Source organism: Phaseolus vulgaris, chromosome 3 (genome assembly GCF_000499845.2).
Source record: "Phaseolus vulgaris cultivar G19833 chromosome 3, P. vulgaris v2.0, whole genome shotgun sequence".
NCBI classification, from domain to species: Eukaryota; Viridiplantae; Streptophyta; class Magnoliopsida; order Fabales; family Fabaceae; genus Phaseolus; species Phaseolus vulgaris.
In genome coordinates, this window is record NC_023757.2 from 47,493,028 (window position 1) to 47,516,394 (window position 23,367).

The 23,367-nt window shown below is 30.8% G+C and overlaps 2 protein-coding genes and 1 non-coding gene across 3 annotated transcripts; 1 reads left to right on the forward strand and 2 right to left on the reverse strand.

The window, feature by feature from the left end:
* Window positions 1–768: 768 nt before the first annotated feature.
* LOC137808271 (cyclin-D3-2-like) lies at window positions 769–2,713 on the reverse strand. Its single transcript, XM_068609300.1, has 4 exons — window positions 1,961–2,713; window positions 1,659–1,860; window positions 1,396–1,526; window positions 769–1,284 (listed from the first exon to the last, which is right to left on the reverse strand). The coding sequence occupies exons 1-4, from the start codon at window positions 2,456–2,458 to the stop codon at window positions 1,000–1,002; spliced, it is 1,116 nt and encodes a 371-aa protein (XP_068465401.1). The 5' UTR covers window positions 2,459–2,713; the 3' UTR covers window positions 769–999.
* A 13,529-nt stretch (window positions 2,714–16,242) lies between these two features.
* On the forward strand, window positions 16,243–21,745 carry LOC137808272 (small RNA degrading nuclease 1). The gene is made up of 12 exons (XM_068609301.1): window positions 16,243–16,416; window positions 17,179–17,361; window positions 17,443–17,526; window positions 18,698–18,766; window positions 18,854–18,994; window positions 19,116–19,232; window positions 19,310–19,379; window positions 19,516–19,616; window positions 19,997–20,137; window positions 20,230–20,337; window positions 20,510–20,614; window positions 20,891–21,745. The coding sequence occupies exons 1-12, from the start codon at window positions 16,384–16,386 to the stop codon at window positions 21,350–21,352; spliced, it is 1,614 nt and encodes a 537-aa protein (XP_068465402.1). The 5' UTR covers window positions 16,243–16,383; the 3' UTR covers window positions 21,353–21,745.
* A 562-nt stretch (window positions 21,746–22,307) lies between these two features.
* Window positions 22,308–22,387, reverse strand: TRNAL-UAG (transfer RNA leucine (anticodon UAG)). The gene has a single exon. It is a non-coding gene; the product is annotated as a tRNA-Leu (tRNA).
* Window positions 22,388–23,367: the final 980 nt, after the last annotated feature.

Here is a 23,367-nt window from a genome sequence, read left to right on the forward strand (position 1 = left end):
ATTGTCAATCTGGTAACATGTGAGATATGACTATAATAGGACTATTGAACATCCATACACTTCAACCTATAATCTGTTTCTCCGCGAGTATTATCAAATGCAGGGTTGTATCAACGCAGGCTGGAACGCATAACTCGGATAACTAAACAGTTAGAAATAGGTTTTAGAATTAATGTTGAGACCAAAATGGTACGGAATTCGGGTTACTCAACAAAGCCAATTATAACTACATCATTTTTACGACTCAAATGTTGGGAAATTAGTCAAGACACCGAATCTTGCAACTAAAACTACTGTTGAGTTCTTCAATTCACCCCCGTATAACAGAAAAAGATGCTAATATCTAAGGACAAAAAGATTGGCCAGACTTGCATTAGATACAAAACAGATTCGGATGGCCAGAGAAGTAAACATCTACGTTTTCGGAAAGATGGGGTTCCATATCTGTGTGAGAGTACCTTGTCCCCCCTCTGGGAGAGTAACAGAAAGATATGCATTGGCAAAAGAATTCACGAGCATCTCTCCTAATCCTAGCGGGGCAACATATTCCTATTGGGTTGGTTTGATCTTGTACAAGAGATTCATAGATAAATCTAATCTATAACTGACATTTCACACTTCTTTGTTTAATAGTTAGAAATCTCCATATGCAGTTCTTAATCTGCATAAACAGAGGATAGATCAGCAAACTATCAGATAATAGGCAAAGGAAATCTCTTGATTGTGCTTTCGGACAAATATCATGAGTAGAATGAGTAAACACTGCACTGAAAATAGAACTCACAGGTAGAACTACAAGTTTATAACTTGTATTTCTACTCAGTATCAGATATCTTATCCACCTCAAACAATAAAGTGGAGGAAATCTCAGTCTCTGCCTCATTAGTTTTCAAATTTTGGCTAGAAATGTCTATAACTAAGAACATAATTTAGTGGAGGACATGACTGCCAGATTTATGTGAAAGAAAGCTACCACATTGGAAGTAAATACTGAGATCATTAACGAGGGCTATTAAGAACATCAATTGACACGCGACTAACAGAAGGCAATCGCATTTGCTGGTCCTGAGGTCTTCTCCTCTTAAACGGCGGCTCCAGTGAGAGTGAGACTGATGATGACAATGCCCACGAATCATTTGAGCTATCACAACTGAAAGTTGAATCAAGGATACCACCTGGGCTACTTGGTTCAGATAGACGCTTGCGTTTCTGGTGAAGGCTGTAAATGCCTTCATTGCGACCTAAAATTTTCTGCATGAGCTTATAGCACTGGTTCACTTGTTCCTGTGAGATAGTCACCAACATTTTCCAATTACTCACCAAATCAATAACAAATTCAAAAATTCAACAAACAAGAACAAGGCAGACACAGAACAATTGAAGTTATAGACTAACCTCGCTAATCTTTAGTAGACCCAGAAGCTGATCAATGTACTTTGTAGCGTTAAATGATTCAATCTCTTTAATAACATGGATCATGGTAGCAGCAGCCAATGTAGAAGGAAGATAACTCATAGCCCTTGAATCTGACAACAATAATGAAATTCCATATACAGATATCAGCGATCATAATGGCATGACTCCAATTTGCTTAACGTCAATATCTAGTGTTTCATTAATTAACATTTAAACCCATCCTATAAATTTTTGCTACATACCCGCAGTGACATTGAGAAGAACCCGCTCACAACGCCATAGAAATTCCCAATGCAAGCGACTCTTCAAACCAAGCCTTCTGACAATGTGTTCAAAGAAAGAAATTGGAGTCACCGGATGCATCCTCCATTTAAGAGTTGACAGCACCAGCAGCTCCATTCTCTGAATAGTCTTCGCCTCAAACACAAACCTTGATTCCTCCACCTAAAACACACACCCACCAAAGAAAGGCAAGTGCTTAAGAAACAAAACAATAAGTCATATCAACAAACACCTAGGGTTCATCTTAAATTCAAAAACATACTTGAAGGTCCAAAAGAAGCGGCACATGGGTCTCTTCCGTTTTTGCAGCAAGGGACAAACAAGCAACAGCAGTAAGCTGTGTCATCCACGGCTTGTCCGTGTGAAACCTCAGACTTGGGATGAACCGATCAAAGTAGTTGACGGCAAGAACAGTGGTCAAAGCAGAAAACCCATAATGTCCACAAACTTTTGAAATCCAGTTCACAGCCTCCACACGAGACCCTTCTAAGGGCCCATCGGCAATGGCAATAAGAGAACACGAATGGGTCTCTCCCTCTTTCGAGATTAAAGACACAAGCTCTTCATCTTCCCAGAACAGATCATTCTGAAGCAAAACCAAAGGCAAAGATTGCAACTTTCTCCCAGATGGGTCATCGTTGTTGATCTCACAATCAGCACCGCTCGCATCCAAATCTTCCTCGAAGGTGTCACGCTCTTCGCAGAGAAGGGCATCGAGGATCGAGGGAGAATGGAGCTGTGCATCGTCGCCGATAGCCATTCTCTTCAAAGAAACAATTTCTTCATGGTTAGTAAGAGAAGATGTGCAGAGCCATTTTCAACTGAGCCTGTTTGTTTCTTTGTTTCTCTCACTATGGTGAGTTCAATGAGATAATGAGGGAAAGAGAGAGAGAGAGAGAGAGAGAGAGAGAGAGAAAGACTAATGCAGTAATCAAACAAAGGGTTTTATCTGAGAAGCACTTCACGCTTGTCCTTTTCTTTTCCTTTCTTTTCTCTTTTTATTCTTCGTATTTTCTTCCACATATGTTGTTATTTTAATATTTGTATTGAAGGACGAGCAAGACAGGCTGTTGTTTCGCGCGCAGAAAAACAGCGCGGCAAGAGAAATATCACGTCGTATTTTGAATTTGAATTATGGGACGTAACAAATTCTTTGTTTTCTCAGGATTTCATCCACTTTCACATCCCTTCTTCTTTCTTTACATCTATTTTTTTTTTCTTAATATGCTTTATTACTAAATATTTTATATAAATGTTCAAATAACTTACCATGTGAATAAGTTGAAACTGCTGTTATGAAAAATCAGCTTAATTATTGATTGGCTGGAAATTCTTGCTTCATTAATTAGTAGTTGGATAGTTAAGTTATTTATTGATCTCGTTTGCGTCTAAAAATTTCAAAAACATAAATAATAGAAATTTAATACAATTTTATATTTTATTATATAAAAATTAAAATAATATAATTCCCTATTCAAATTTCAAAACATCGCCGAAATAAATAATCTGATATTTATATAAAAAATGTAATAACATCACAAATACATAAATAACACAATTTTATAATAATTTAAATACAGTGTATATCTCAGCATGAATCAAACAAATCAGATCACTATATTTTAAAATTTACCATCGAATCAAACTAAATTGATAGTAAAATATATTTTAAATGTGCTCATCAATCAAACATGTTCTACTAATTAGAATCTTATTGAATAATAATCATGTTGATTTAAGGTTTACACTTATTCAAACAACTTGTAAGAAAGAATATGGTGACCGATTTATAATTAATGTTTTTTTTAAAATTTTTGTATATTGTTATAGTGAGTCATATTAAGATTCTCTTAGTACATGAATTAAACAAATTTCTAACTCTTACCTTGTTAATCTTGGAAAAGTCTATATGCTTTGTACGACTTTGTGCTTTACACAAATTTAAGTAAAAATACTTTGTCTAAGGAGAGATAAGTATAAGATGTTACTCAAACCAGAGAAGACCATATAATGCATGCATGAAACAATTGAATGCATCTTCTACGTCCAAGTTGTTTAATCGCAAGGAAGATGTTCAAATGAGTTTGAAGTTGCTCAACAGGTAGAAAATTATTTGTAATAACTATTTTCTTCAACACCTATTTAAGGTTATTGTTTAAATAGGAAAATCATTATTTGAAAAATTCTAGAACGATGCTAATATTCTTTTTTATCTTAATAACTTTGTAAAAACATTATTGTGTTCATCTAACAAACAAGTAACGAGAGTTTAACCTTGTAAACATTGAAAGATGATGCAATCCCTCTTTAGTGAGTAACTTAGTGATATTTTTATTACACTTTTAGGCAATCTTTGTCTTAGCCAATAGTTGTGTGTTAAATAATACTCTATTCTTTTCCGAAAAAGGATAAGTGTTAAAGAATACTCTACGGGTTAGCCATGAGTGACTATGTTTCACCAAAACAATACCTGTACGAGTTAGTTAGGACTAGCTACAAGTTGAAACAATACTCGTTTTACGTTAGTGTGCTTAGTGAAACTCAATTAGTTGATTGAAAATTGGATGTGATTTGTGGTATCATACAGATCAGTAGAAAAAACATATTGAGTTATGGTAAAGGTGTGGACAAATATATTTGAAAAAATTGCAAGTTCTTTTGAATGAGATACAAGATTTCGGACATAACTTCTTCAAGGTTCATATAAATCTAGAGTTGATGGATAACATGCCTAAGATTTGGGAGTCCAATACAAAGACCAATATAAAGACTCACAATCTAAAAAAGTTCACATTGGATGAACTTCTTGGAATTTGGAAAGTGCATGAGATGCACCTCTAAGATAAAAGTCAAAAGAAAACTTATACCCCATCGAATTGAGGTATCAAAGCAAAAGGTCAAGGTTGCTCTTGTCAAATGGAAAGAAATTAGAGCTCTCGAAGCTTTAGAGGAAGAGGAAGTTGATGTATCTAAGGTTGAGTCTAATAACTCAAACCTATGAAGAAATATTTCTAATGTTCCTGTGATATTTTGATCACACCTTTAGACAAACTTTATCTTAGACAATAATGGTTGCATGTTAAACAATACTCGATTTTTAACTAGAAGTGATTAAGTGTTAAAGAAAACTTAATATGTTAGCCAATTTTGAAACGATACTTCTACAAGTTAATCATGAGTGACTATGCAATACTCATTTGTATCTTGTAGTGTTAGTATGCTTAGTGAAACTCAATCAATTGATTGAGAACTAGACGTAGTCTGCATTATTAAATTTTCTCCTTATCTTGTTTATTTTGCTCATTATTAAACATGCATTAACTAAAAAACGTGAAAATTTCAAACTCAAATGAAAATATTTATCAATTCATCTAATCAATATAAACATATCTTGTGACAACACATCTTTAAACAATACTTAAAAAACTGAAAAGGTAAAATAAAATAAAACACAATTCAATCCTACTTGTTTGTATTTTAGTTTTTAGTTACACTTCTTAGTTTGTTGGGTTTACTTTGATGGACTATGTGACCAATCACCTCTAATTTTTTTTTAAATGTACAAGTATAAAATAGATTAAGAATATATATCATAGTTACAAACACTCAAAACACGTTAATTATAATATACTAATTATTAATCATTAATCATGAACTATAGTTTTAAATTTTCAAAAAATTACAACATAAATTAAATCAGTTGTTTTATTTTGTTTTCAGTTTCAAAGAAAAAAACTACTAGTAATTAGTATTAAAGGATTGATAGTTAAACTTGTCTTACCTTTTCTTTGTCTCACACAAGTTAGAAGTATCAGACCTAAAATGACCAATAATCCTCTTTGTAGCTCAGACTAGTTATGAATAGCAAACCTAAAAAAACAACAGGATATTTATCATATCTCATCTTGTAATTCTGATAATAAATTGTCATATTAGATCATATCCCTAAATTTTAGTAAGTAATTATCTTAAATATTTAGAGATACAAATTTATCATCCCTACTATCTATAATAAGTTCCAATTACGTTTTATTTATTAATTTAACATTTAAATTAATTTATTTTAAAGTTAAATATGACACATAGTTCAATTATGTCTATAATGTCCTCATCAGATGAACCTATTTTAAATTTAAAATGATTAAAAATCTAATATTTTTCTTAACTTATGTTATAATTAAGAGTTTTTTTTTTAAAAATGCATAATCTTAGAAATATAGCTTACATAATTTTATAATTACATTTCTATATCTTTACTCAAATAGTTATTAAAACATATTTAATTAATTATATGAATAAGTACAAGTTATTTGATATTCATAAAAATATATACAAAATATAAATATATAAATATGAGTGATGTCATAAGTTTATAAATATAAATAGAATAAATTATTTATGCATTTAGATCGCTATTTAATTTATAAACCATGTATTTGGTAAAATATTTTACCACAATTATTTTAAAATTATAATAACAGTGAGTTTTAATTGATCAATAGTAATATATTAATGGTGAAAAGACAAGTCGTGTTCATGTATTTGCATCTTCTTAACATTTTTAAAAGATAGATGAATCATTAATAAATACTATAATTATATAAAACATTTAATACATTTTTATTTTGTCTTCTATTTATTTGATGTATAAGATATTGAAAAATAAAAAATTTAATGGAGTGGTTGGAAAAAAAAAGTTAGTAAAAGTAATGTACAAACTATTGAAAATACAAGTTAAATGGAACTTGATAGTACATTGTACTCACAATAAATATAATTGAGTCTTTATAATTAAAAGGAATAATACCTTCAGTATTCTATTAGATTGTGACACTATTTATCGTGATAATCAAAATGTTATATATTCAGTTGATTGTCAAATTTATGATGAAAAAATTAAACACATTAAATTTGGAAACATCAAGATAGTGTTTAGATACATGTATAGTTTCATTTTATTTTTATATTCAAGATATTTTCACTAAATTTAATAATTTTTTAAAATTAATCAATTAGCTGTCATAACTTTGAAAAAAAAATATTATTACAAAGTGGATTTTAAGCCTAACTCAATTCAATCTTATAAAATCAATTCATGAGATGAGGTTTATACCCACTTATATATAATATATAATGTATTGTCTCAATCTCTAATTGGAATCTCGGACATTTATCTATATATTCTCATTTTTTATAATTATTCTAATGAAGACTTGAACATAGACAAGTTACCAGTATGAACAAAACTTAATGTTGTTATATAATTAACAACAAATAATGTCTACTCTCTTACGAGTGTCTATTAAAAGAGTTTAAGAATCATCAATGCCAATGACTCCTCCACCTTTGTTTTTGTCATGGAGAGTTTGAAAACCATTATATGGGAATAATGATGGTGGATTATTGTGGAATGCATGGTGCAACATCGAAGGCTTCAAAAGTTTTAAAAACCAAGAAGGATAACAAAGTGAAAACACTTATCACGATCAATGTTGAATGGAGAAAAAGGCAAAATGTTTTCTAGCTTGATGAAGATGGTGTCTTTCTACATTTTTTATTATTAATAATTATATGTTGATTAGAAAATTATGAATTATTAACTATATGCAATTCAAAACTTAACTATGATAAATGTCATTCTTTGTTTTTATTAATAAAATAAATTCATAACTTTTTAACATTGAATACTTACACAATTTATTACCAATAATTGACCATTTTATAAAAGTAGTAATAGAAGATAAATATTGTATATTATATAATGTTTGGGAGAATGAGAGTCCCGTATCTGTATTTTAACGTTATTCTTTCTTCAGACAAACAGATCCTTTCTTGCCACGTTATTCTTATGAATTACTATTTTTATTTCCAATTAAAACAAAATACAATCCACCAGCATGAGATGACGTCAGTTCCCGCTCCCTACTTTTCTTACTTTGATTTTCTTTCTTAAAAATATTTTTCTTTTACTATGATGTATGTTTGAATTTTATCGGTGACATAATTTGATGATTAAATATTAATATGTGGTATGGAAGAGAGAGAAAAAAAGTGATTAGCGTTTGTTTATGATCGTAATTGGTAATGGAAAGGAGAGAATAAAAGAAAAGAAAAGACGAAGAGAGAAGAGAAAGGGAAAGGGCATGCATCGAAACGAGAACAGCCTTAAACCCACCATTCTATCTTTTTTTACCTCTCTCCGTTACTTTATCATAATTGTTGCCGTCTTGTCTGCGAAGAACATACGTTGTACGTCTTCTTTTATGTCTCCCATTCCCATTCCTGTCTTTGGTTTGCTCATTAAGCCAACAACAATTGTATTCTAGTAACATGCATTAAATACGGAGCCTGCAACACGATACTCTGCATTACTAATGCCACCAACTACGTACGTGTCTTTGCAACCCTATTCAATTTTAATCAACCCTCCCTTCCATTAAGGCCATACCTGCCCTTCTTTAGTTCTGGTAGATATGCAAGTTAAATTACCTCACCAATAATCATCTTTCTTATTTCTCATTTCTTATTTCTCATACCAGTCAAATCCAAATAGTCTTTCACGTCCTTCGCCACGTGAATTTCTCAGAAAAATCCCCTACCCTCATCATTCTTATACGTACACATTCATTCCTACTTCTTGGTTCTTAGCCACAATTAATAATCAGTGGTTAAGCAAGTCAAAAACAAAAAAAATTAAACCAGCTACAAATCAAAGAGTCCTTTGGGGGTCTCTTGCATAACTTAACTCAATTAGTTCAATCATTTATCTCTAGCGGCCACACAACCATAATGACACATCATTGTCCTTTTGGTTTTACATGAATCAAGGGTGTCCTGTGTCATATCAGCAATTAATTATATCCATTGTTAGCATCCACACTATATATTAGTCCACGTGCCTAGCATAAAATTTCATCTATGTATAACTGTATAAGAGCCCCACTGGTTTCGTTACTTTCTTCTACTTTCCCACCGCTTCGTTTCCAAAAAATTTCTTTTCGAGATGAGGTTCTTGTTGTGAACAAAGCTATGCAATTCTTTGTCCTTCTTGTGTGTAAAAAGTTCATTTGCTTCAGTGTGACTAAACAACTTTTACTATGCAAGCTGATTAACCTACAAAAAGTTCTCATAAGGGTTTATCAATAATATAAGCTATTAATGAGGATGCTCTCTGTTCTTATCTCTGCCATGCCAGCACCATAACATCGAAGCCTCACAGTTAGTACAGACAGAGAATTCTTTCCTGCATTTATAAATAGCGTTTATGACCATGAGTTCTCGTTGTGTGATACATCAGAGCTATATATATATATATCTACTGTGCATTCAGACTCGGGAGACTGAGTATTCGTACGCACGTAACCAATGCCTATAATTTATATTTAAGATATCACCATAACACTTTTCTTTTCTAGTTAGCGAAAGTAGTAGACAGAAAAATATCTCCAATACTACTGTGGAGTAGGACGTGGATGGCATGGTCACAGTAACAAAATCTATGCTACAAATCTTTTTTTTTTGTGACATGCTTGATCTTGATTTGAAAAAATATCTACAAATGACAAAATGGTTGTTACCGTTGCGTAACAAATACACATCTCCTTGTTATTTTATAACTTTTCCTTCTTTTTCTATTAACAATTTTTCAATTTTTAATAAAAAGAGACAAAAGCAGTTGTTTTTTTTTGGGTAAGCACAACGATCCTTGTTTGAATAATCACCCAGTGCTTCTTTTTAACTATTTGGTAGTGTTGCACGATAAAGGGTCTGAATTGCCAGCAAATAAAGAGATAAAAAAAACTTGCATTTCTTCTACCACCTGCTTTCTCTTCCTTTCTTTCTGCACTTTCACGGCTCAAGCTGCGAGGCACACACAGAGAGAGAAAGCACTAAGCAGTGTAATCCAGCAACCAGACTTTGAAATAAAGATGAGAATATAGTTCCATCTGGTGTGCTTTTCATTGGTAAGTTTCACATTTTTTTTTTAAAAAAAAACTTGGCTAAAAATCTGTGTCACTTTAATAAATCAATGTTAAAAGTCATGGCCCAATTTGCTAAAAAAATCACTGCGAAACAAAAATACAGGTTGTGTCTGCATTAGCCTTGTTAGAAGTCAACTAATCTTTATTTAAGAGATCATGAATTGGTGTGCCAGAGTATTATTTTAGTGTTGATCCACCTCGCTAAGATCTAATAGCCTGTGTACACTTGTATTCCATTTATAGCCTTCAGACATTAACCTCAATGCTAATTCTTCCACAGCAATTTGCATATAAAATTGACCCTGAGAAGTTGTTGTCATGTCCTCCCTTCCTCTTCCCCCGATTATGGCATACAACTTTTCTGGACCATAACCCGTGACTCATTCTAAAGAAGAAGAAGGCAAAAAGAAAAAGGTTAATTTGAGATTATGGACCATTTATATTTCCCTGCAAAGAGAGAAATGCTAATAGGGTCAAGGCCAATTAATTTTCGGCAAATGACAAATTGAACAGTAAAAATAATCAATGTCAGTATGGGAAAATTGCCCTTTTCAAGACAATCCTTTAAGCCAGGTTTGGCACTAAGCTCTGAGCAATTTGAGAATTTATATTCATGTAAGTTTCGAACTCTGTTAAAGCAATCAAATATTGAGATGAATCCATACACATTGTAGTCTATAAAGAACTATGAAGGTGTAATAAACTAACTATCAGTACATCTTGCTTTCCAGGAAGTGGAGATCACAAAGTTGAGCCTAAGAGTGATTTAATTACTGGTTCAACACCAAAAATATGACTTCTGTGTGCTTTGGTTGACATTTACAAACTTCATTTGGAATCATTTATATTTTACAAATATGAAAATTAAGATTGAAGTAGTATAATTTATGTTTATAAAATTTTCATCTCAAAAACAAAACTAGTAATAAAATTTGTTTGAAGTTTTCAACTAATGCAGAACCTTTTCTTATTTTAGTCACATATATAAGAAATTGTTATCAAATACAAAAGCACAAGTACAATAAACATGAATATGGGTAGGGTAAACTTTATAGGAAGCATACTCTTGCTTGGATGTTTTGCACTACTTATTCTTCCTTTAGCACAACTCAAGTAGTAAACCTCACATATTCGATTTTATTTGATATTTATTAAAATGAGTAAAACAAAATTATTTTAAAATTGGATAATTGGTATTTGTTAACTACGATTTCGATTTTTATATTAAACATTAACATTAGGATTTCACTTATATTAAATTTCATTGGAGTAGTACTTCACGTGTAGATTTGTTCAATTCTAAAATAAAAATATTTTTTGGCCATTCCAAAAAATATCAAATAAAATTATGAAGAAAAAAATACCAGAGATATTCAGTAGTAAATAAACTGTCTTTTTCAGTGTCCTGTTTGCTCTCTCAAAGTGATTTACATCTTGAGCTATGTTATTACATAATAAAATTTTATAATAATAACATTACTTATTTTTTTTCTTTATCTCTATAATACATCAATCATCTCATTTTATAATTTTTTTTATCTATCTTTATTATAAACATTCTTGTTTCCAATCTCTGGATTCCATCAACCACACGCAAACCTTTTTATTTTTTTGTCTGTATATATGTTAAAAAAGTATGATTTCAAGTTGTTTTGATATATTTTCAGATAATGCTTCATCGTTTTTTTTTAAAATAGGCCCTTTTTTATTGACTGAATTTTTCTGAAAATTAAAAAAAGAAAACACAAGTCTCATCTTCTTAATGATTCTCTGTTACGATTTTTTTTTAAAATTTTCAATCTATTTCAACCAAAATTAAATGGTAAGAGTGTGTTGTTAGCATTTCTCATAGTTTTAACTTTAGATTTTTTTTTATATCCATTATTATCAAGAAATTATAAGATCAAATATATATTTGTGACTAATTCATACGAATATTGTTCAATAATAATGCATGTAAAATAACATGAATAAGTGTTAATAGGGTTCATCATTTTATATTATTTGATTTGGATTTAGCGAAAAATTGTAGTTTAAAAAGATTTAGATCAATATTTATTGTAAAGTTGATTGGATCAATTTCACTACCCCGAATGGACCAAATACACAAGTTATATATTTATAATTTTTTGTCCAACTTATTTGGTTTAATATTATTAATTTATATAACATATTAAAAATAAATGGATTAATTTTGGTCCTATAAAAAAAAATTATAGATCCCATTTTCATTTTTTACTTACGGAGTTAAACTAATCTATTTGGCAACTCTATTTCTGACTTATAAAGTGTGATGTAAGAGAGTAGTAACTTGGACTTTGTAAATATATGACAAATATTTGACGCGTGACTATGTGAATAAAGTAACAGGTGTAGAAAGAGGTACTGAACTTTACTTAATACTTTCTTGGAAGATTGGTTTTCATATATTTCATATATATTCCAGAAACAAAAGGGAGTTCAGAATTCATCTTCTTCCTTTATTTTTTATACAGTCTTATTTTTAGTCACTCCTTGATTTACGTGTTGGTTCAAACTCACATATCACTCCTTTCATTTTCTAACTTTTAGTTTCTTTCATTTTTATGCTGCCTAACTCTTTCTCTCTATCACTTTGACTTCTATTTATTTATTATAATTCAATTTTTTAAAGTTTCTTGTTGTAATTGCACCTTGTATACTGGAGTTACAGTATTGTCATAATTGTCATAATTGTTGTTAATATTAATTTTATGATCACTATTATTTGTTTATTTAGTTATTAACATCTTAAAAGATTACCATGACTTAGTTTTGAGGGTTGGAACATATGTATTGACATGATCAACATCTGACGTATCTCGATTACCCTGATTGAACTGACCGAGACCCTACATACAGTCAGACCAACGGATACATATAACCATTAACACTCAAACCAAGTTCAGTAAGACTAAACTGTTATTAAGAATTAGGTAATGCAATCATAAGTGTGATGATTCATTTCACTAATCAAACCCAATGAGGTAAGCCCATTAAAATAATATAAATAGCACATATTTTAAAGAACCAGATACGTCATTATTAATGTACACCTACCCGAGTGTCGAACACCCTCTTTACTGACTTAAGCGTCGAAGTGACATTCACCCGAGATTGAAAGCCGAAGGAGTAGCACGAAGGCAAGAAGGATCCCAGTAAAGCCTTAGCAATCTGCCTGAAGGAAAGAGGAAGACGAAGACTTCAATAGTTCTCTAGGTCTTATCTTCCTAGCCGAAACAAAACAAACATTGGTAGCAAGGTTTGCAATGACAAAAAATGGAATTAATGAAACGGAGAAAATACATGATTGATTTTGTAAGCTTGTCACTTCTTATTTAATTGTGTTTCATTCATGATTGTTAAATCCATTGCGTTTTTTCTTTTCAATGATATGATATCTGTGAACAATAAAAATGGATAAAAGTTGATACACAAACATACATTTTATCCTTATATAAGTCAACATCTTGGTATTAAATTCCAGTATTTATAATAAAAATAAAGGAAACAAATTATAAACTATATGTCCCAGTTAATAATGTAAATTAATAAATATTTAATTCAAATATATATAATTTAAACACACTTGATGATACAGAGCACTTACACACTATTGTAGTGACATTCAATCACAAATTATTATCTAATGTAAGTTAAACAAAATTTACAGTTATTTTCAGCGTAATGAAATTATTAGGTGGTTACATTTGAAATACTGTTCATTTTGATATTGTTACGGGCTTAGGGTTTTTTTCATCCTCAAAAATGTATTTTATATAAACAGGAAATACACTTTTTAAATTCGTTATTTCGAAGTTTCTAAATTGATTTTAAAAACAATTTTAAAATGGTGTTATAAGAAATAAAGACTTAAAATTAGTTCTTAGAAAATTGATTTAAAAAGGTGAGTTTTTTTATAAAAAAAATTAAAATTGGTATCCTTTTGAACTATCATATAGTTTAATCGTCAGTGTTCTCTTGAAAATATCTTGATAAATCAAAGAAAGACAATGCGTATAAAGTTCACTTTTTCAAGTATTGTATATACATTGTGTGATCGGAAGAGACTTTACAAAGTGAATAGGTAAAGCAAAGCTATTGCAATGGTTGGTAAGAAATGAGATTTGACGATATATGAGTAGAAAGACATGAGATCTGAACCAACTTTTGATTTTTGTGTAGTAACCATGACTAATGAGGCGATTGGAAATGATAATGTGAAATGGATGATTAGGCATGCCAAAAGCAAAAGCCCCACGTTGGAGTTCCCTTGCAGTAGGATGAAAATCAAAGAGCAATAAGTGGCCATTATTTTTCTCCCACTGTCAACGTGTTGTCGCAATAGCTGCTTGTAGATATTGCACTAAGAAGATTATAACCACAGCTAAGGATGCATCCTTTTGCCTTCCACCTAAGCTACATAATGCTAATTGCAAATAAACCCATTAGAAGTGCTCACAATCATAGCTTTGACTTAAGGGAAAGCAAAAAGCAAATGAAACACACATGTCCAAATTGACTACTATCCACCTTTTCACCCTTACTCATGCATCTGCACTTACAACAAAGGATATTCTTTCTTTCACTTACTCTAATCAACAAACCAATGCTGCTTTCAGGTATCAATTAATCACAAGGCATAACATGTTCCTACAGTTCAATACGATGTTAAAATTGTGATTAGTTAAAGTAGGACAACCATATATGACATAATTTACACCCAATATCAATCATGAGATGAAATGATGAGTAAAATTATAATTGGTTCTGCAAAAGGAAAGGAATTATTAGAGGCTAGCTTGGTTGCACTAAAAGTGGCTCTGCTCATGATATGTAGCCCATTCCTTTCAACCCCATCCATTGTTCACAATGAACCTATTCTTAAATCACCCACATTTCAACCTACTAAATTACAAAGGAGAAACATGACCACTTGATGCGCTTCTTCATGAGAAAATTTGTGAGAAAGCGCTTTCCTCAGACAAACTTTGGACCCTAGGAATCCTTGCAACTTTTCCTTTTTGAAGGATTTTGATTTCGATAGAGTGGACAAGTGTCGAAATGGGCAATTTCTTCATACAACTCAATGCATTTTGTCCTCACAACATCTTCTACACCACTGTCTAAATAGAAAAATCATATTTTGAATTCTAAATTTCCCAATACAAAAATTGTATTCTGAATAAAATTTGAAGTACAATATATTCCATATTATATAATATAGAATACAATGTATTTTGAATTAATTTGTAATAAATTATATTCTGGATTGTATAATTATATTTCAGATTTTAAATTTTGGAATACAAAAATTTGTATTATGAATTTTAGAATGCTTAATACAAATCTGTATCCTGGATTTTACAATTCAAAAATGAAAATTTATATTTTAAATTTAATTATAAAATCTGAAATATAATTTTTTTATTTTTTTAAATTGTAAAATTCAGCATAATTTTAATATTTTTAAAAATATAGAGTGCAAGAAAAAGTTATAGAAAAAAAAGTTGTACATGGAAAATTTGGCCCATAGAACCCCAGCTAAGCAATCCTAAAGCCCAACCATAGTTATTTATTTGGTCAAGCCCGGTGAAATCTCGATTCTATGTTTATATATAAATTTTCAGTAGTATATTTATTTTTTCAATCAAGACTATAAAGGGTCATTTATATTCTTTTTGCTAGCATGTAACTTAGTACCTTAATTTATATAAACTAAAATAAAGTTCATAAAAGTAATTTTCTTTTTTTCTTTCACGTTCATGTTTTTATTAGATAAGTTTTTATATGTTACGATTAAAATAAAATTCAGCTCATGTATGTGATTTGGCCTCCCTATATAGATACTCAATTATATTTTACTGACAGCTATAAATAATCATTTAAAATAAAAAATAAATATGAAAGATTGTTTCTTTAATCGAATATGCAAGTAATAGAAATTAGAAAGAAAATACCACATACTTAAATATTTTTTTTATCTAAATATCTCATTTAATCAAAATTAATATTTTAATTAAATTCATTAAAATACTTAAATATTTTTCTCAAAGTTCGTTAGTTATATGCAAAAGTGGACATATTTTTAAAGATATTGTTTTTTAAAACACGTTTTTATACAGGAAAAATAATATAGTATAAATATGAATATGAATAAAAAAATATTTGAACTTCACAATTAAATTCATATGCAAATATGCATTTAAAATATTATTTTATCTATTTACTACAAATATATACCTGTAAAAACTAAAAAAACAAATAAAAAAATATAAAGAATGTGGACTTATAATTCAAAATTTAGAACTGAGAGAATTTTACTTCTTATAATTCTAATTTATATGGTAATGTGGATATTGATTAATATAAAACAGATTATAATATTGATATTTTTATGGATAATAACTTGGATATAGATAATATAAAATAATTATATAGTTAAAAACTAAAAAATTAAAATAAAGAGAATAATAGAATAAGCAGAACGTGGTTATTTTTACTGTTTAAATACTGTAACAAAAAATGTACCATATCTGTGAATAAAAATAATAATAAAAAGAGGGGGAAAAATTGTAAAAGCCCTGAACCAGCGGAAACAGTCCCTGAAAACCTAGAGTCGCGCGCTATATATGCTTGGACGCTGTTCTGCAACGAGTTCGCCACTTCTTCGCAGCAACACAACATGGAAGACAAGATAGACATTGCAGACAAGAAGGTAAGCTTCCTTCGTCAACGCTTCAAGCGTGTTTGTTTCTTTGTTCTCTGTTGATTCCAACGCCTTTGAAAAAACAGTTCAATTTGTGCGTTTGTTTTTGCTTTTAAGTTTCCTTAGTTGTTTAGTATTTTGAACGTAGTGCTGTGGAATCAATTGAATATTTTAGGTGGTGAATTTTAATGGGGATACTAGGTTGTATGTTTTGGCATGAATGAGTTGAAGCCCAAGGTCACTTCCAAATACTAGGTTTTTAACAGACTGTGTTAAATAATAAGGGGGATTTGAGAGTCGTGCTATACACTCTTAGTTTAGCTAAAAAACAGCTTAGAAAGAATTTTCTTGTGTATCTTAGTTTGAGTTGTGTGTTTCCTGTCGTTGTTTCAATGGTGATGAAATCATTGGACTAGATATGCCTATGCTTTAATACTTATATAATAGATGAAAGACTACATTTGATGCGAACCTAGTGAGTTAGTTCATAGAGAATTAGTAATTAGTTTTAGACTCGTATGTTTGCCAAAATGTTTTGCAACTTCTTTGCTGTAGGTGATGATAATAAAAGCTAGTGATGTCATCAGTAGTCATATATAGATAAATAGATAAATTATAATACATTGTGAGACTTTTAGATGTATATGAATGCTAGTTTAAATGGGTGATGAAATATCGTGATTGTTTTGTTAGTATTTTGTTTTCCCTTTCCTTCTTTTTCCTTCTATCTTCTCTGTCCCAGAAATATAACCAGTGCTTCCATGTGGGTAGGTGTTGGTTGATATTGTAAAATTGGTACAAAAGAGAGGCCTCAAGGGTAAGCTTGGAGACTGGAAGGAATTCTTGGACACTCATGACAGAAGGTTTGGGTCCAATTTGAGTGATCCATCAAAGCGACCCCATGAGTTATTGGCTACATTTCTAAAGTCTTTTTCGGAGGAGGAAGATTTGAAGGTAAATAACATTTCGGTACCAAAAATATGTGCACATACACTCAAAACATTTGAGTTTCATTTATTTCTCCTTTGTGTTCAGTTTTTTGATAACATCATGCGACATCATGCAAACCAATACATGTTGGAGCGACTGAAAGATAAATCCCATGAGTCCCCGGAGCAGGTACATTTTAATGGTGATTGTTCTGCTAAAATATTGTTTTAGATTTGTAGTTAAACTTTCTTTCCTGGATTATAGTAGTAAGTGTTAATGTTATTTTACTTCAGTTATGACTCAAATATTAGTAAACACTTTTTTGTTTTCATTTTGTAAGTTTTCTATTGAAGACTGAGTTTCCTTCACATAAAAGTTATACTCGCAGCATGTGTTTTGGGCTTTCTACCAACCCTTTGTTGTTATTTCTTTAAGTGATTGAAAATTATTATTCAATTTCATCTGAGATTGCTCCAATCAATGTTGTCAAAACTGGACTGGGCGGTTTAACCAGTTAAATCAGGTACCGGCCTAGTGTTTGGTCCAACGCCATGAATGGGAAAACCAGGATAACTAGTGGTTTGGGAGGTTCAACTGGTTGGTTCTAAAAACATGTGTTCTTTTTGTTGTAGCTGTTCTTTTTAAGAGAGTTGTAGTTACTAATGGATTTTATTTGTTATTGTTGAACTTAAATATGATGTATTAGACTTGTTTGCTTTCATATATAACTTACTTTTGTTGTATGCTATTCTATGACTTATGACACTTAAATTTTAATTTTGTAAATATATATATATATATCATCTTTTTTTTATTAACACTACTTTGTATATTGTATTTCTATATTAAAAAAATAAAATGATAATAATTTATTGAATCCAGTTTGATATCGGTTGAACTCTGGGTTAAACCTTAATCCCATATCTTTCAGTGACTGGACTGGTTCTAAGAACCTTGGTTCTAAATAAGTACTATTCACATGTACCTTCTGCCTTATTCTTGAATTACTTTTTACATACTTCTAAACTTATACCTTTTTGAGTTATCGTTTTCCTGTTTTATATTTAAATGCCAATTTGAAATTGGCTCCCAAGTTAAATATTTCTTGTTGCTGCAAACAAATCTGAATGTAGAACTAAAGCCTACTAAATTAAAGAGACTGCAATTGATAGTGGCATGATGCATAATCTCTATGATTCAGCAAAATCAGATATTCTGATATTACTTTTTGCTGATAATTATACTTTTTCTTCTTACTGGGTTGTGTAATTGATAATGGGTATGAACATTGTTTTCAAATCAATCTGTATTTATAAAAAAATTACTATAAATTTTCTAACGTCTGATGTTTGCTGCACAGAGGCTAGTTCAAATAACTCTGCAGCATCCGTTATATCCATTGGACTATTCATTTCCATCAATTGATGAGGTTTGTTACAATCATCTGGACCTGAATTGAAGGGCTCAATAGTTATTCTGATGTATTGTGTATGTTCCTTTTGATGTGGATTTGAAGGGGTGGATAGTTATAAATGTTAAAAACAAACCCAAGGTGATGAAGTCTACTACAATGCTTGCTGTTGATTGTGAAATGGTTCTTTGTGAAGATGGGACAGAAGCGGTAGTTAAAGTCTGTGTGGTAGACCATAATTTAGAGGTAATTTATGCACACTCCCTCTATTACATACCCTCCCAAAAAAGGGTTTCACATAACTGTGTTTAAAATCATTCTCCTTTTCCGGTTATAGATAGATAATTTTCTGAACTTTTTTTTTCAGGCCAAACTAAATGAATTTGTAAAACCTGACCAAAATATTGTGGACTACAGAACAGAGATCACTGGTGTCTGTTCTAAAGATCTAGAGGCAGTGACTTGCTCCTTGGCTGATATACAGGTATTTTGTGGTTTCCTTTGTTGTTTTTTTATAGTCCTTTCATGTTTCTAATGAAGATATGTCTTGTACTTCTATAGAAATCCATGAAGAAGTTGTTATCAAAAGGAACCATATTAGTGGGTCACAGTTTGCATAATGATCTACGTGGTAAGTTTGATAAACGTTTTAGTTTACTTTGCTGTGTCTTAAAACCTTCTGCTAGATTTTGAGTATATGAAGGGACTAGCTCCGTTGAATTATTTTTTGTGATTCTATTTTTTATACTAATGCCAGTTGTTTGCAGCGCTGAAGCTTGATCATGTCAGAGTCATTGATACTTCCTTTATCTTCCAATCCTCGGATGGATCTATGCACAGAAGACCTTCTTTGAATAGTTTATGTCAGGTAAAGTGGCAAATATTTTATATGCAAAAATTAAGGTTCTCCATTACAAAACATAATTTATGAAGTATTATGAGAAATGATCACATAGCTTTTGGAGGAATGATGTTTATTTGTGATGGCTTATGTCTTGAAATTTAAGATATTTCATCATCCAGGCCTGCACAAGAAAATTATAGCAACATAGAAGAATAAACACAGAAATGAAAAATATTGATCTTTGATTTATAGTTTATCACCAATTGTTGTGACAGGCTGTGTTGGGTTGTGGTGTTCGGGAAAAAGGTGCTTCACATAATTGTCTAGATGATGCATGTGCAATAAACACAGAAATGACAAATATTGATCTTTGATTTATAGCTTATCACCAATTGTTGTGACAGGCTGTGTTGGGTTGTGGTGTTCGGGAAAAAGGTGCTCCACATAATTGTCTAGATGATGCATGTGCAGCAATGAAGCTTGTTCTTGCAAAGATCAAACATGGTGTTGATAGGGAATTTTCAATTTCATTGGCTCAAGAGCATGTAAGCAGACATATACATCTCCATTACATTGTAGTTGTAATGATGTTCATTGGCGACTAAAGGTCAATACTATTACTGTTATATTGTTTTAGGTTCCAGAATGTGATACATCAAAGCTTTTTCTTCACAAGATACCAACCACTGTAAACACTGAAGCACTGCATAACATTGTTCCTGGAGAATTCAGAACTGAACTGCAGGTAGTGTGTTCTATGGTTATTTCAATGTTCTAATGAAGAGGTTCATATGTAATTATTTTAATAGTGTGAATCTCTTCAATTTGAAAACAATTATATTTGTCTCACGGTAATCTTGTTGGTAGTCTGTTTCTGGGTTATTTTTTGTGTTTGAGATCTGATGCAACTGCTGCAGCATTCCAAGAATGGTCAAGGAAGACATTATTCTGCCTTAGCTGTTTTTAAAAATCCACAAGAGGCTGATAAGGCCTATAAAAATGTCCAGGGAAGCCAATTAAAGGTACATACGTGATATATAACGGTGTGCAAATCTGTTACTTGATATCACTAAATTGCTTGTTGATTAGCTGAGCCAATGAAATGCATAAATGTGGATTTCACTCTCCACTATAATACCTGAACCCATTTGTCCCAATAGATGTTTGAAAGGAAGATATTTTTTTGGACAAGTCTTCTGTTGATAAACCAATATTGCAGTCGTATATTACTGAAGTACATTTATTTACTCCGGGATTACTGATCTATCTCATAATAATATGTATATACTTTATCTCAGGATACATATGGGCGTCCACAGAAACTTGTAACATTTCGGCTAAGTACAGGCATGTCTGCCACTCTATTTGTTCGGAAAATGGTAAGTGATGAACCCAATGACCGGATTCAATCTAACAAGAGGGCTTTACAAACGGATGAGGCAGTTGATGTTTCCAAGAAAGCAAAGATAGATAAAAACATTGAAGAGGATGATGCCCCAAAGAAAGCAAAGATAGATAAAAACATTGAAGAGGATGATGCCCCAAAGAAAGCAAAGATAGATAAAAACATTGAAGAGGATGATGCCCCAAGCAGTGATGCCCATTCAAATGAGATTGAAGCACTGAATCAACGATTAAAGCAAAGTGAATTGGAGATCGAATCATTGAGGAAAGAGCTGACACAGAAAGATTTTGAAATATCCGCGCTGCATAAAATGGTAGCCTCTATGAATAAGCGAAAAAATGTAGCCAGGAGATGAAATATTGGATTGTTTGGTGAAATGAAGATTAAAGGGATGCTCGTAAGCCAGGTCCTCGTAAATCTATGGTAATTTCTTAAAAATCGGTTCGGGGAACCGTACAGTTTTGAGACATTCATATTTAGTTGTCATGTTAATTGCTCTGAGGTTCCAGAAGTTGTAGCCTGCCAGTCTAAATTTGGATTTAAATATTTCTCTCGAAGGATGAACAAGTGAACCGATGAATGTTTTTGTCCACAACTAACGTTTTACTGCAATTATGTGTTCTTTTGACATTCCTTCATATGAAGACAACTCATTTAATGTTGACAACTTTGTACTAGTGGTTTTTTATTTGGGCCGCTTTTAGCTCTATAAGTTATAAATTGTTAGCATTGTTTTGCGAATGTTTAACTTTGCTTTTCAGAAGCTTACGCTTTGAAGGTATTTGGGATGCTTTTCAATCTTCACATGGTTGTAAAAAAGTGTGACGCGTTAAAAATGTTTAAGGCTGAATTTTACTTAATGTCATTCGGTGCACACATTTTTACTTCTACACAATATACGTAAAGGGACTTTACTAGTAGGATCTCTGGTGCAAACCCATCGTGGTTCATTTAAAATAGCTATTTACATATGCACCTGCTGTCTCTGAATGTTATTAAGCCTGTCTGTCACAAGTGAATTTTGGAACAAATAATTATAAACATACTAACTTCTGTCAAAATTTTGTAACTAAATAAATAAACAAACAATAAATACATAGGAGGAACAATAAAATAAAAACTTGAATAACTTAAGTGAGAAATTTTTTACAAATTAGGTTGTGTATACATTAATTTTGACTTGTGAAAACATTAATTCTATTTTTCTTTGAAAATTCTTACAAAAAAGTTTGTCTCACACACGTAATAACAAGGTTAAAATAGCCTTTTATTTATTTTTTAGATAAAGGCAAAAAATTAAATTTAAAAAATGACAGCTGTGGGATTTGAACCCACGCCCTTTCGGACCAGAGCCTAAATCTGGCGCCTTAGACCACTCGGCCAAACTGTCACAATTGACAAGCAAAGTTGCTCAGAAGAAAGTTTTATACATCAGAAGGTGAGAGTAATTATGATCATTTTTCGGTTTTGGAAAGTAAAAACAAAAGTGGCGGAGAGGACTAAATTCATCCTTTAGGCTATAACAAAGAAAAATAAAAAAATTATATGACAAAATACAGTAATCATTTCACTTTCTTTTTCTATTGTAGCAATCCTTTAATACAAATACAAATGACTTATTACAGTAATTATATCAGTGAGTGAACATAAAACAAAACATGCATATTGAAGAGGAAGTTTATTGTTATTCTTAGAACATATAATTAAGAGGTTTTAGAGGATGTCATTAGGGTTAAAAACAGTAAACATAAAACTACACAACCTTCTTTATTGTCTTTTTCAATTTAATTTTTATCTGTGCTTTTAGTCTAGCATAATTATTACTTAAATCTTACAAAAATGAAGAACTATGACTTTATAAGCTCATAATGAAATTTATAAAATAAACTATCTAAATTTTTTGAGCTTCTAATGCTCTAAAAAGTTCTGACAAATATTTTAGTTGGTAAACACCATGAAATTTGAATGAAATGATTGAAAATTTGGAGTAACAAAACAAGGAAAATATTTGTTGCTGAATTATATATTAACATCTTAATAGGTTTAATAATTGTTTTAGTCTCTCTGATTTTATCGTTTAATTTTTGCAATTTTTCTTTATAATTTTTTTGTTAAAAGTAAACATAATATTCATAAAATGTAAAGAAATATTTTTTTCCACTACATAATGAAAAATTGAATATTTTCTATGGTGTAGTTAAATAATTTAGTTATCCATTTCTAATTATGCTAGCCTTTGTTAGTAAATTTTGTCTAATAATGAATGAAAATCTAAGAAAACTATGACATGATATAAATTTGTAAATAAATAATAACAAAGATAAAACATTAAAATAAAAATTAAGAAAAGAAAAATATAACTATATTTAA

Excerpts from the sequence above, each read along its gene's own strand:
- LOC137808271 (XM_068609300.1), bottom strand. The coding sequence starts at position 2,458 with ATGGCTATCGGCGACGATGCACAGCTCCATTCTCCCTCGATCCTCGAT. Across the intron at positions 1,527-1,658 it reads TCTTCTCAATGTCACTGCGG|ATTCAAGGGCTATGAGTTAT; the intron begins GTATGTAGCAAA and ends TATTGTTGTCAG. Across the intron at positions 1,285-1,395 it reads GTCTACTAAAGATTAGCGAG|GAACAAGTGAACCAGTGCTA; the intron begins GTTAGTCTATAA and ends ACTATCTCACAG.
- LOC137808272 (XM_068609301.1), top strand. The coding sequence starts at position 16,384 with ATGGAAGACAAGATAGACATTGCAGACAAGAAG. Across the intron at positions 17,527-18,697 it reads CCCATGAGTCCCCGGAGCAG|AGGCTAGTTCAAATAACTCT; the intron begins GTACATTTTAAT and ends TTTGCTGCACAG. Across the intron at positions 19,617-19,996 it reads CTTTGAATAGTTTATGTCAG|GCTGTGTTGGGTTGTGGTGT; the intron begins GTAAAGTGGCAA and ends TTGTTGTGACAG.